Source organism: Trichomycterus rosablanca, chromosome 2 (genome assembly GCF_030014385.1).
Source record: "Trichomycterus rosablanca isolate fTriRos1 chromosome 2, fTriRos1.hap1, whole genome shotgun sequence".
NCBI classification, from domain to species: Eukaryota; Metazoa; Chordata; class Actinopteri; order Siluriformes; family Trichomycteridae; genus Trichomycterus; species Trichomycterus rosablanca.
In genome coordinates, this window is record NC_085989.1 from 45,585,645 (window position 1) to 45,598,943 (window position 13,299).

Below are 13,299 nucleotides of genomic sequence, written 5' to 3' on the forward strand. Positions count from 1 at the left end.
CAGCATCATTTTGACAGAATGAGAAGTTGCCGAACAAATAAACTCCTATGTCTGTTACAAGTGTAAACATTGGACTTTAAAGGTAGAGCTTCCAGTTTATAAATCAACATCCAGTTTAATGTACCACTTTTGGTGCTCGGGTGGTGCTAGCCCGCCACCGCTGAGATCTAAGTTCGGATCTCAGCTGTATTATTGACTGGCCGGGGACCTACACTGACACGCGATCAGCTGTGTTGGTATGGGGAGGGACAGTAGTCAAGGTGCGTTGATCCAAAGAGCGGTTCATCGCTGTCTGTAGGGCCAAGCCTCCAGCAGGTGAAAAAAAGAGGTCAGCGGCAAGGCATGGACTGCATTCGGCCACAATTGTAAGTGTTGGATAAATAAAAATGACCTTCATTTAGCAGAAATTATTGTGTTCAGGATTATTAAATTATTAAATAGGGAGTAGGTGGTGCAGCTGGTAGAGTGGACGAGTTTCCTTCAGTTAAATTTACATTTACATTTTCAGCATTTGGCAGACACTTTTATCCAAAGTGACTTACACAATGAGCGGAACACGATGAACAATTTAGGGTTAAGGGCCTTGCTCAAGGACCCAACAGTGGCAACTTGGTGGTGGCGGGGCTTAAATCTGTAAGGAATCTGGCATGTTTTCCCCATGTTCACATTGATTTGCTCTCCAGAACCATGTGCTTGAACATGCAGGTGAATTGGCTACTCTAAAATCACCTTTGGAGTGAGCACCTAAATGTATGAGTGTGTGTTACCCTGTAATTGGCCTTTTGTGGCCCCTAGGGTGTGTTTCTGACATGGAAATGTTTTCAAGTGATGCCCAACCCACCTCCACCCTGACCAGGATTATGTACTTGTACGTAAATAAATAGATGAATGATTTGGAAAATAAACAGTTCATGTAAAGTATCTTTCAACCTTCTTTTTTATATTACAGCTTCAGCTACTAGACCCGCCTCTGCAGCCACCACCAAGCCCAGCACGACTCCCAAAACTGATAAGCCGCCTGTCTCCAAGACAACCAGGTAGGTCTCTGATTGGTGCAGATGTTTCCGTGCAGCCTGTCTGTCGGAGTAAGTTCATTAGGACTGCGGGATACGGTGGACGCTTCCGCATTAAGCGCTATAATTAATGGCTGACCTCTCTCTCTTTCTCTCTCTCTCGCTCTCTCTTTCTCTCTCTCTCTCTCTCTCTTTCACACACACACACTCATTCTCTTTTTGTCTTTTTGTCTACCTCCTCTCTTTCTTTCCCGTCTCTTCTTCCATGTTTTGTTGCTTAAGTCAACTGCAATGTGGTACCTGAATTTAATGCGGTATATAATGCCAGAATCACAGAACAGACCAGGGTTTTTCAAGTGACCCACATTTTGTCCATGACTTTTACCGCGACCCAGGCAACACAACTGATGCATCAAAACAAAACACAAAACGAATTATACTTAAGTAATGAAAATGGTGGCAATCTGGTCCCACTGTGGTTTACAAGATGTAATGTAAAGCCTCTAAATGGGGGCATATGTGTACAAGTTAATTTCGAGTTTATGTACCTTAAAATTCATTTATTTATTTATTATTATTTTTATCTGCTACCCATTTTTTTGGATAGCGACCCACCCTAGGGTGCAACTGCCTAAGTAGGGAGGATTCTAATAAGTCATTGATTTATAAGTCATGTTATTCAAATGCGCTACTTACACAGCGATTTCATCAGTTTTCGCTAACTAACATTATGACCACCTCCTTGTTTCTATACTCAGTCAGTAATTGTAGAACTACAAAGTGCTTCTATATGGTAAGTGGAGCTGATAAAATGGACAGTGAGTGTAGAAACAAAGAGGTGGTTTTAATGTTATGGCTGATTGGTGTAAGCTAACACAGTTACCCTCATGCCATTCAAAACAATGGGATGAGGTGGCACAACGCGCTAGCATGTAACTAACGTCTCCGTCCATGTACCGAAAACAGTTAAACTGTCCCTGATGAGCCCAAATTTGCAAATAAATGACACTTGTGCACCTTTATACAATTTAAACATCAATGATAATTTATTTACGTTTGAAAAGAACTCCGTTCGTTGCTCCGCATCCGCCATGTTTGTAATTTTTTTGTGAGAAAAGTTGTCCTGCACTGAATGCTGGGATTGCCTTACATTTTCCTCTAAGGCAGCATCGGATGCTCCCTCGTTATTCAGGCAAAATTTAAGGTATCTTATTAGGCAGCATTTTAAGGCATCTGAGAGAACTCGAACAGCCTCCTTCTCGGGAGAGTGAGTAGGATGACGTAAAATGCTGTCTATGTAGACAGCTCACTAGGTTTTTAAACACACCCTGTATGTGTGTAGGAAAGATAATTCTGGAAGTCGTCTGTGTTTAAAGAGTCGTCTGGTAGCATTACAGCATATAATTCTTCTTAAATTCCAGTAAGTAGGCTGATAGTTCCGGCCATGACCTCAAAACTTCAGACACGCTGGATTCAGATCAAAGATTACAGCATCAGGCAGATAAAAGCTGGAGAGGAGAAACAGGGATCAGTGTGTTGTGTTGTGCTGTTTGTGTTCAGCTCGCTGTGTGGAATTCTGCAGTCAGACCAGATTATCATAACCACCTGAGTCACGCTGCGTCCACTATCTCTGCCGGGCAAAACCAAACATGCCCGCTAGACGCCCCTATCTGAATGAGGTCTTTGTGGTTGAGCCACCAGGAGGAACGTCCTGAAGTGCACTGGTGTGTCCTGTTGTTGTATGTCAGACACCAGTGTGTGCTGTTTTAAATAAAAAACTGACATTACATTTTAGACTCATTTTCCCCTAAATTCCCTTCCAATTTAGTCATATCCCCATTTGTATTTCCATCTCTACTGCTGCAGACTTTTACTTAATTCTGACTGAGGAGGCCGGCTGACGTGCAGTAGCTTGCTACTGAGGCTACTTATGTAACTTGCTACTGAGGCCTTAATTTCCTTCGGGATTAATAAAGTATCTATCTATCTGTCTAGCTGGCTGCTTCTTTTCACTTGCATGAAGCGAGTTCATATGGAGTTACATATAGTGTACTGAAAGTCACGAACCACTCTCCGTTTTTATTGCACAGGCTCCATAAAACACCCAGAAGATGCAGCAGCTATAAGGAATTCCTACTGTCCTCCTTCTTCGGACTAGCCAATCATTGTCCTTGCAGGTGATGTCAGCACTGGTGGGCTAGCGTGCTTTACCGCTGAACCACCCAAACACCCTGAATGACCAATTTAACCTGTAATCACCTGTGTCCTGCAGCTTCTTTGGGCTGCTCCTGTTAGGCATCGCCACAGCAGATCGTTCGTCAGGGTATTTGATTTGGCTCCGTTTTTATGACAGATACCCCTCCTGATGCAACATTCCTATTTAGCCCTGCCCAGGGTTCAAACACCCGCAACTCAAGTACTGGGTCTACCAGCAGTGTGTCTCTTACCATTCTGGCACACAAACTCACAGTCCAGCAGGTTCTTATTCATGGTAAAACAGTTTGGGTGATTCTTTGTCGACATCTAACATTCCAGACAATTTGGGGTTTCTTCCCAACCTTGACAATAAACCACTGTTCCATGTTCTTTTAATTATGAAAACAGATTTAAACAGATGATTTTGGGGCCATATGTTTTCTAAAAGTGGCCCCAAATGATGTACCTGTAATGCTTTTAGAGGTCTATTCAGTGCAGTCAGGAGAGCCGAGCACAGAGGTTAAAACCAGTAGAGATTTGATCTTATCATTTAATGTTTTGATTTTAATCTCTATTTTTTTATTTTAACGTCTGTTACATGGGCAGTGATAGCTTAGCCGTGAAGACACTGGACTAGCATTCAGAAGGTCTGGGCTGCCAGGTTGCCACTGTGAGCCACTTCAGCAAGTCCCTTAAATCCTTAATTGTTTAATAACAGTCATGACCCTCTACAGATTTAACGATCCGTTCTGTCTATTTTGCATTCAGATACTTTGCTGTCTTTTGGTTCATCATCATCTAGAGATGGGCAAGCAAAGGAAATGATCAATCAGGACGAAATGTACGCTCTTGTGAGTCCAGCCGCCAACTCTAGTGATGTGATGAAGCTAATAAAGCTTCCTAGAGGTCTTCCACAGGGTTTATGTCTTTGTGCCACTGAGCGCCAAGCTTAAAAACAATCCACAGTATTGATTGACAGTATTGACAGTTTATTCACATGCAGTTTTATATGAAATGTATTTTAGTTTATACAAAGCGTCGTAATTTGGAGACGTGAAAAAATAAAAAACCAGCAAATGTATAAAGTGGCTTCATGAAATTGTATTGTAGTTGAGGGCAGTTGTAGCCTAGCGATTAAGGTACTGGACTAGTCATTTAAAGGTCGCTGGTTCAAGCCCCACCTCTGCCAGGTTGCTGCTGTTGGGCCCTTGAGCAAGGCCCTTAACCCTCAATTGCTCAGACTGTATACTGTAATTGTACTGTAAGTCACTTTGGATAAAAGTGTCTGCTAAATGCCGTAAATGTAAGTTTATTGTTTCATTACTCTATGAGTGATTAAATCATTAGAGCAGGGGTGTCAAACTCACGGCCCGCGGGCCAGATCCGGCCCGCCACGTCATTTTATGTGGCCCGCGAGAGCTTAAACGACTGTACGATTGTTGTGATGGTTCGAGTCGTTACAGAGACGCGCTTATAATTTAATAGGACTTTTGCGCCTTTAAGCCTTTAACTGTTGACATCGTAGTCATGGCAACTAACTTTGACCTTCGCTGAGAAGCCATGTGACTTTTACGGCAAAAGAAATATAATTCTTCTTAAATTCCAGTAAGTAGGCTGATAGTTCCGGCCATGACCTCAAAACTTCAGACACGCTGGATTCAGATCAAAGATTACAGCATCAGGCAGATAAAAGCTGGAGAGGAGAAACAGGGATCAGTGTGTTGTGTTGTGCTGTTTGTGTTCAGCTCGCTGTGTGGAATTCTGCAGTCAGACCAGATTATCATAACCACCTGAGTCACGCTGCGTCCACTATCTCTGCCGGGCAAAACCAAACATGCCCGCTAGACGCCCCTATCTGAATGAGGTCTTTGTGGTTGAGCCACCAGGAGGAACGTCCTGAAGTGCACTGGTGTGTCCTGTTGTTGTATGTCAGACACCAGTGTGTGCTGTTTTAAATAAAAAACTGACATTACATTTTAGACTCATTTTCCCCTAAATTCCCTTCCAATTTAGTCATATCCCCATTTGTATTTCCATCTCTACTGCTGCAGACTTTTACTTAATTCTGACTGAGGAGGCCGGCTGACGTGCAGTAGCTTGCTACTGAGGCTACTTATGTAACTTGCTACTGAGGCCTTAATTTCCTTCGGGATTAATAAAGTATCTATCTATCTGTCTAGCTGGCTGCTTCTTTTCACTTGCATGAAGCGAGTTCATATGGAGTTACATATAGTGTACTGAAAGTCACGAACCACTCTCCGTTTTTATTGCACAGGCTCCATAAAACACCCAGAAGATGCAGCAGCTATAAGGAATTCCTACTGTCCTCCTTCTTCGGACTAGCCAATCATTGTCCTTGCAGGTGATGTCAGCACTGGTGGGCTAGCGTGCTTTACCGCTGAACCACCCAAACACCCTGAATGACCAATTTAACCTGTAATCACCTGTGTCCTGCAGCTTCTTTGGGCTGCTCCTGTTAGGCATCGCCACAGCAGATCGTTCGTCAGGGTATTTGATTTGGCTCCGTTTTTATGACAGATACCCCTCCTGATGCAACATTCCTATTTAGCCCTGCCCAGGGTTCAAACACCCGCAACTCAAGTACTGGGTCTACCAGCAGTGTGTCTCTTACCATTCTGGCACACAAACTCACAGTCCAGCAGGTTCTTATTCATGGTAAAACAGTTTGGGTGATTCTTTGTCGACATCTAACATTCCAGACAATTTGGGGTTTCTTCCCAACCTTGACAATAAACCACTGTTCCATGTTCTTTTAATTATGAAAACAGATTTAAACAGATGATTTTGGGGCCATATGTTTTCTAAAAGTGGCCCCAAATGATGTACCTGTAATGCTTTTAGAGGTCTATTCAGTGCAGTCAGGAGAGCCGAGCACAGAGGTTAAAACCAGTAGAGATTTGATCTTATCATTTAATGTTTTGATTTTAATCTCTATTTTTTTATTTTAACGTCTGTTACATGGGCAGTGATAGCTTAGCCGTGAAGACACTGGACTAGCATTCAGAAGGTCTGGGCTGCCAGGTTGCCACTGTGAGCCACTTCAGCAAGTCCCTTAAATCCTTAATTGTTTAATAACAGTCATGACCCTCTACAGATTTAACGATCCGTTCTGTCTATTTTGCATTCAGATACTTTGCTGTCTTTTGGTTCATCATCATCTAGAGATGGGCAAGCAAAGGAAATGATCAATCAGGACGAAATGTACGCTCTTGTGAGTCCAGCCGCCAACTCTAGTGATGTGATGAAGCTAATAAAGCTTCCTAGAGGTCTTCCACAGGGTTTATGTCTTTGTGCCACTGAGCGCCAAGCTTAAAAACAATCCACAGTATTGATTGACAGTATTGACAGTTTATTCACATGCAGTTTTATATGAAATGTATTTTAGTTTATACAAAGCGTCGTAATTTGGAGACGTGAAAAAATAAAAAACCAGCAAATGTATAAAGTGGCTTCATGAAATTGTATTGTAGTTGAGGGCAGTTGTAGCCTAGCGATTAAGGTACTGGACTAGTCATTTAAAGGTCGCTGGTTCAAGCCCCACCTCTGCCAGGTTGCTGCTGTTGGGCCCTTGAGCAAGGCCCTTAACCCTCAATTGCTCAGACTGTATACTGTAATTGTACTGTAAGTCACTTTGGATAAAAGTGTCTGCTAAATGCCGTAAATGTAAGTTTATTGTTTCATTACTCTATGAGTGATTAAATCATTAGAGCAGGGGTGTCAAACTCACGGCCCGCGGGCCAGATCCGGCCCGCCACGTCATTTTATGTGGCCCGCGAGAGCTTAAACGACTGTACGATTGTTGTGATGGTTCGAGTCGTTACAGAGACGCGCTTATAATTTAATAGGACTTTTGCGCCTTTAAGCCTTTAACTGTTGACATCGTAGTCATGGCAACTAACTTTGACCTTCGCTGAGAAGCCATGTGACTTTTACGGCAAAAGAACGCGGGTAGTAATGTAAACAATAATAATAAATATAAATAATTATCTTGCAGTATAATACCAAAGCATCGTCTGTAAGTAGTGGCGTTTATATTCTCAGCTGTTAGTAAATGTTTAGTGAGTATATCACAGCGTTTTAGTTACAAATTTACCGTAATTAAATACAATCGTTACCGTTACTATAGCAATTAGTATCTTTACACAAAATGCTAACTCGTTAGCGCTATTTTACGTTTGGTTAAATCTCATATTGTACCAGATGTAACACTTGACTACAGCTGTGTGCTTGTACTGTATTAAGTTCTTTATTGTTTTTACTTTATTTTGATGCACACAGTGTATCACACAGCTGGGAAGCAAATAAAACCGACTGTATTCTGAAGAGAGCTGTCTGTCTGTCTGTCTGTCTGTCTAGCTAGCTGAGCAAGGGGGATAAACTATTAGTGAGGGCAGAATGATTGTCTTAAAAATACACTGTAAAATCCTACATTAACTGCATCTCTCCAAATGCATGCTGATTTTGTGACCTGCAAAGTGACACATCCCGCCAGTAGATGATGTTACACATATTTACACATAATCCCAAAATGTACAAGAAGATAAGTAAGAAAATTAAGCAGAAGGAGGAAATTTAATGGAAAATAAAAAACAAGTTTGTGCTTCAGGAAGAGAAAACAATGCATCTCTTGTGTTATGAGGCCGTGTCTGTGGTAAAGTAGGACAATATAAATGCAGAATTCAGCCTCCAAGAAAAACAACAGACTGCAATCACAGCAGGATATGTTACAATCGACCCTTTGAGGGCCACAATAATGCTGATGTGGCCCTCGCTGAAAATGAGTTTGACACCCCTGTATTAGAGCTACGATGCCACAACAAGCAATTCCAGAATCAGTAAACATGGGTTTGCTATTTAAATTAAAACCACCAGCAATGTGGGAAAATACGGCATGGCGACTAGTGAGTATTGTCAAGTGGAATTGAACAGTTCAGGGCTTTGTAAAACTGTGAGATTAAATTTCTCCTCACCATGTCTGTGTTTCTCATCTGACTTTGTCATTTTACTAGCGCGGCTTTTAAAAGGTCAGCGGCAAACTGAGTCAGAATTCAATCAGATTTAACTTTAAGTGCAGCGACAAGCAGTAAATCTGACAGTCAGGGTACCGCTGCAGTAGGATAAGCAGCACTGCTTTAATCCATAAGAAACGATGGCATAACAGCACAAAAGCGCTTTTGCAGCGTATCATGTGAACGCAGCCTGAAGGTGAAATTATTAAACACTTGAATTAAAAAGCCGTGACAGACACCGTATCTCTGCCAGTACAACTGGTCTGATCTTCCTCAAGTGGGAATAAAACTATAAATCATCCCGGACAGACGCGCCACGCAAGATTGCACTGCCTGCTCTCAGACTTAAGTTATGGATGATAAGAAAGAAAGCATCAGTTACTTTAAAAAAGTTGCAGAGCATCATTAAACAGTAATGAGCTGCATCTCATCAGCATGACATTTTATTAAATTATGTTTTTAATTTGGGGTGTCTGATTAATGTATTTACATTTACAGCATTTAGCAGATGCTTTTATCCAAAGAGACTTACATTTATGACTGAATACACTTTAAGCAATTGAGGGTTAAGGGCCTTGCTCAGGGGCCCAACGGTGGCAACTTGGTGGTAGTGGGACTTGAACTGGTAACCTTATGATCACTAGTCCAGTACTTTAACCATTGAGCTACCACTAAATGATGCATTCCTATATACAGTTTTATACTGTATAGACAAAAGTATTGGGACACCACTTTTAATTAGGTGTAATGAATCAATTAATTATATAAAGAAAAGGATATGCTTCCACCTTTGCAGCAACAGTTTAGGGAAGGCCCTTTTTCTGTTCCAGCTTGATTGTCCCTCCTGTGCTCGGTCTATAAATAAATGAAGAAAAACTCGGCACAGAATTCCGGCCTCACCCCGTAAAGCACAGCTTTGGAATGAACTGAAACATCAACTGAGGCTTTCTTGACCAACATCAGTGCCCAGATATACAAGTGCTCCTTTGACTGAATGGGCACAAATTCCCACAGACATACTTCAAAGTCTTCTGAGAAGCCTTCTCAGAAGCGTGACTGTTATTATAGCTAAAAAGATCATTTAGAGGTCGCTCTATTTTACCAACCATGGTCAGGTGTCCAAATACTTTGAGGCCTTACGCCCAACGTATCACTTTGGAAGCTATGTTCTTAATCATTTAGAATGTTGAATTCCTTCCAAAATGTTTGCCGTATCTTGCGTTCAGTAGCTTCAACAGCCTGAGTGAATGTGTTCTGTAAATACGAAGACAGTTATAGGTGAGTACAGTAACAACACACAGGATACTTCATGTTGTTGTTAACTGTGATTATTTAGATTTAGATTCCGCAATATTCACAGAGCTACACTGATTAGGCAAAACATTATGACCCCCTTTCTAATTTTGTGTTGTTCCCCCTTTTGCTGCCAAAACAGCCCTGCAACTGTGATGCACTGTGTATTCTGACACCTTTCTATCAGAACCAGCACTAACTTCTTCAGCAGTTTGAGCTACAGTAGCTCGTCTGTTGGATCGGACCACATGGGCCAGCCTTCGCTCCCCACGTGCATCAATGAGCCTTGGCCGCCCATGACCCTGTCGCCGGTTTACCACTGTTCCTTCCTTGGACCACTCTTCATAGGTACTGACCACTGCAGACCGGGAACACCCCCACAAGAGGTGCAGTTTTGGAGATGCTCTGACTCAGTCGTCTAGCCATCACAATTTGGCCCTCGTCAAACTCGCTTGAATCCTTACGCTCATCCATTTTTCCTGCTTCTAACACATCAACTCATCAGCTGCCTAATATATCCCACCTACTAACAGGTGCTGTGATGAAGAGATAATCAGTGTTATTCACTTCACCTGTCAGTGCTCATAATGTTATGCCTGGTCGGTGTATATTAAATGTCTGATGTTAAAATATTGGGAAATTTGACAAATTACTGATCACCGTTCTGAGACTATAGGCTGGGTAGACTAGGCTTAGGTTAGACTACCACAGTACTGTCTTCGATTTACTGGAGTACCTCTATTTCTTTTGCATTTTTAAAAAAACACTTGAGATCTCTACAGTTCACTATCCAAATTCTCAAAACCTAAAGGCATTAATGTTTCATTTATATGCACGTTCTTTATGCCCCGAAGTATTTTTATTCTTATAATGGATAAACATTTCAAAATGAAATAAAGCCTGTAGATTAACAACAACAGTGATCAATCATTAGACAAGCCTATTCATTTAGGTTTAGACAAATTAGATAAAGCAAAGCAACTAGGAACTATAAATCTTAATTATCCTCTCTCATCTCTGTCCCACGCTTCATTTAGCTTTACCGTCTTCCAGTCTCTCTCTCCTTGAGCTTAAAAATGCCTCAGGTTTCGGTTATTTTGACCACAAGTTCTCGACATAGCGTATACGTGTGCTCAAAGCCTGAGGTAGTGAGGTGTACATGCTCTATATAGCCTCACATAAACGTTTCTTCTGAATGGATTTTTGGAATTGTGTGTGTATAAGGAAACACTGATGCCACATGCCAACAACGTTTTTTTTATTTTTTAATAGAATCTCTGAACGACTTGCAATAAACAAAGTGATGGTACTGGTCTGATGATGCTCAGTGCCTGTTCTTCACCAGACACAAATACATTTTTGTCTCTTCAGTCCAGAGAATCTTTTACATGGTATTTAGCAAAGTCCAAGTGGGCTGTTCATGCCTTTTACACAACAGTGGCTTCTGTCTAATTGAACAATGATTTCTTTCACAGTTAACGGTTAATTATTAACATCTCTGCTCTAAAAATGAGTTCACGTCGTCATCATGGGTAAAAAAGTGGGTTTTACATCTATTATAAACCACATCAGCACAATAAAGTGTGCAAAACAATAAGATAAGATAACCTTTTATTATCTCACAGGAGAAATTTGCAACGTTACAGCAGCTCAGGAATATAGAGATATAAAGTTGTTTACATGTATAATAAAAAACACAAATGTACATATAAAAAGATACATCAGAATTAAAAAAAATTACAGTTTAATAAATAAAGAGACAAACGGTCTGAGTACTTTCTGAATCCACTGTGTATGAAATGCACTGCATACCCTTTAATGTTCCCAAGATAATGAAATTACCTAGTGCTAGTGTAATTGTGTGTGTGTGTAATCACACCATCATGCTTTTTATCTCAGTGCCTAGATGCAAATGCATTTGTGTGTGTGTGTGGTGTGGGTGTGTGCACATGGAGCACCATACTTCTAATATCATTCATTGCCCATATGTGTGTGCACATACACCACCATACTTTTAATATCATTGCCCAAGTGCTAATGTGATTGTCTGTGTGTGTGTGTACATGGAGCACCATACTTTTAATATCATTGCCCGTATGTGTGTGTATGTGTGTGTGTACATGCACCACCATACTTTTAATCCCATTGCCCAAGTGCAAATGTAATTGTGTGTGTGTGTGTGTGTGTGTGTGTGTGTGTGTGTGAGCGTATGGACCACCATACTTTTATTCCAATTCCCCAATTGCAGATGTGATTGTGTGTGTTTGTGTATGTGTGTGTACATACATGCACCGCCATGCTTTTAATATTATTGCCCTAGTGCAGATGTAATTGTGTATGTGTGTGTGTACATAAATGCACCACCATACTTTTAATATTATTGCCCTAGTGCAGATGTAATTGTGTATGTGTGTGTGTACATAAATGCACCACCATACTTTTAATATTATTGCCCTAGTGCAGATGTAATTGTGTATGTGTGTGTGTACATAAATGCACCACCATACTTTTAATACTATTGCCCTAGTGCAGATGTAATTGTTTATGTGTGTGTGTACATAAATGCACCACCATACTTTTAATACTATTGCCCTAGTGCAGATGTAATTGTGTATGTGTGTGTGTACATAAATGCACCACCATACTTTTAATACTATTGCCCTAGTGCAGATGTAATTGTTTATGTGTGTGTGTACATAAATGCACCACCATACTTTTAATACTATTGCCCTAGTGCAGATGTAATTGTGTTTGTGTGTGTGTACATAAATGCACCACCATACTTTTAATACTATTGCCCTAGTGCAGATGTAATTGTATGTGTGTGTGTGCACATGCACATCATACTTCTAATACCATTGCCCAAGTACAAATGTGATTGTGTGTGTGTGTGCACATGCACCATCATACCTCTAATACCACTGCCCAAGTGCTAATGTAATTGTGTGTGTGTATGTGAGCGTGCACCACCATGCGTTTAATCCCATTGCCCAAGTGCAAATGTAATTGTGTGTGTGTGTGTGCACCACCATACTGCCAATACCATTGCCAAGTGCAAATGTAATTGTGTGTGTGTGTGTGTGTGTGTGTACATGCAGCATCATACTTGTAATACCATTGCCCAGGTGCTAATGTAATTGTGTGTGTGTGTGTGTGTGTGTGTACATGCAGCATCATACTTGTAATACCATTGCCCAGGTGCTAATGTGATTGTGTGTGTGTGTGTGTGGGCACACCATCATGCTTTTTATCTCAGTGCCTGGATGCAAATGCATTGGTGTGTGTGTGTGTGTGTGTGTGTGCGTGTGCTGAACAGTTGGGAGTTCCTGCTCCATGCAGTAGAGATGGTAGATATATGATGAATAAAACATTAAACCAGCACACACACGTAGTCTTGCCTCCGGTGTGGTCCACATGTTTGTGTGTGTGTGTGTGTGTCTATGTCAGATGGTTTGTGTGGGTTCATGCACACGCCCGAAGATGCTGGAATTTCTGCGTCTGTGTTTTGGAATTCGCGTCTCCATTTCTCCGTGGGCGTTCGTGGCATCTCTTTGTGGAGGAGAAAGAATGCCGTCCGCTGTTCTCTCATTGTCAGGCCACACCCAATTATGTTCCTATTGTTAGTGAACACGTTCTGAAACATCTACAGGCCGTGCGGTAGAGAGAACATCTCTCTTTGACGGTGGGCTGACAGTGACACGATGGGCGTGGCTCTTTGCTACAGATGAGCTCATAGTGAGTCGTTTCATTTGGGTTGTAAATCTCTG

The 13,299-nt window shown here is 41.4% G+C and overlaps 1 protein-coding gene across 1 annotated transcript in view; it reads left to right on the forward strand.

Moving 5' to 3' along the window:
• Nucleotides 1-13,299, forward strand: part of prr36b (proline rich 36b) — a 67,505-nt gene that overhangs the window by 34,405 nt on the left and 19,801 nt on the right. The window contains exon 3 of the mRNA XM_063016375.1: nt 950-1,037. Coding sequence (XP_062872445.1) covers nt 950-1,037 — 88 coding nt within the window. The remainder of the gene's footprint in view (nt 1-949; nt 1,038-13,299) is intronic.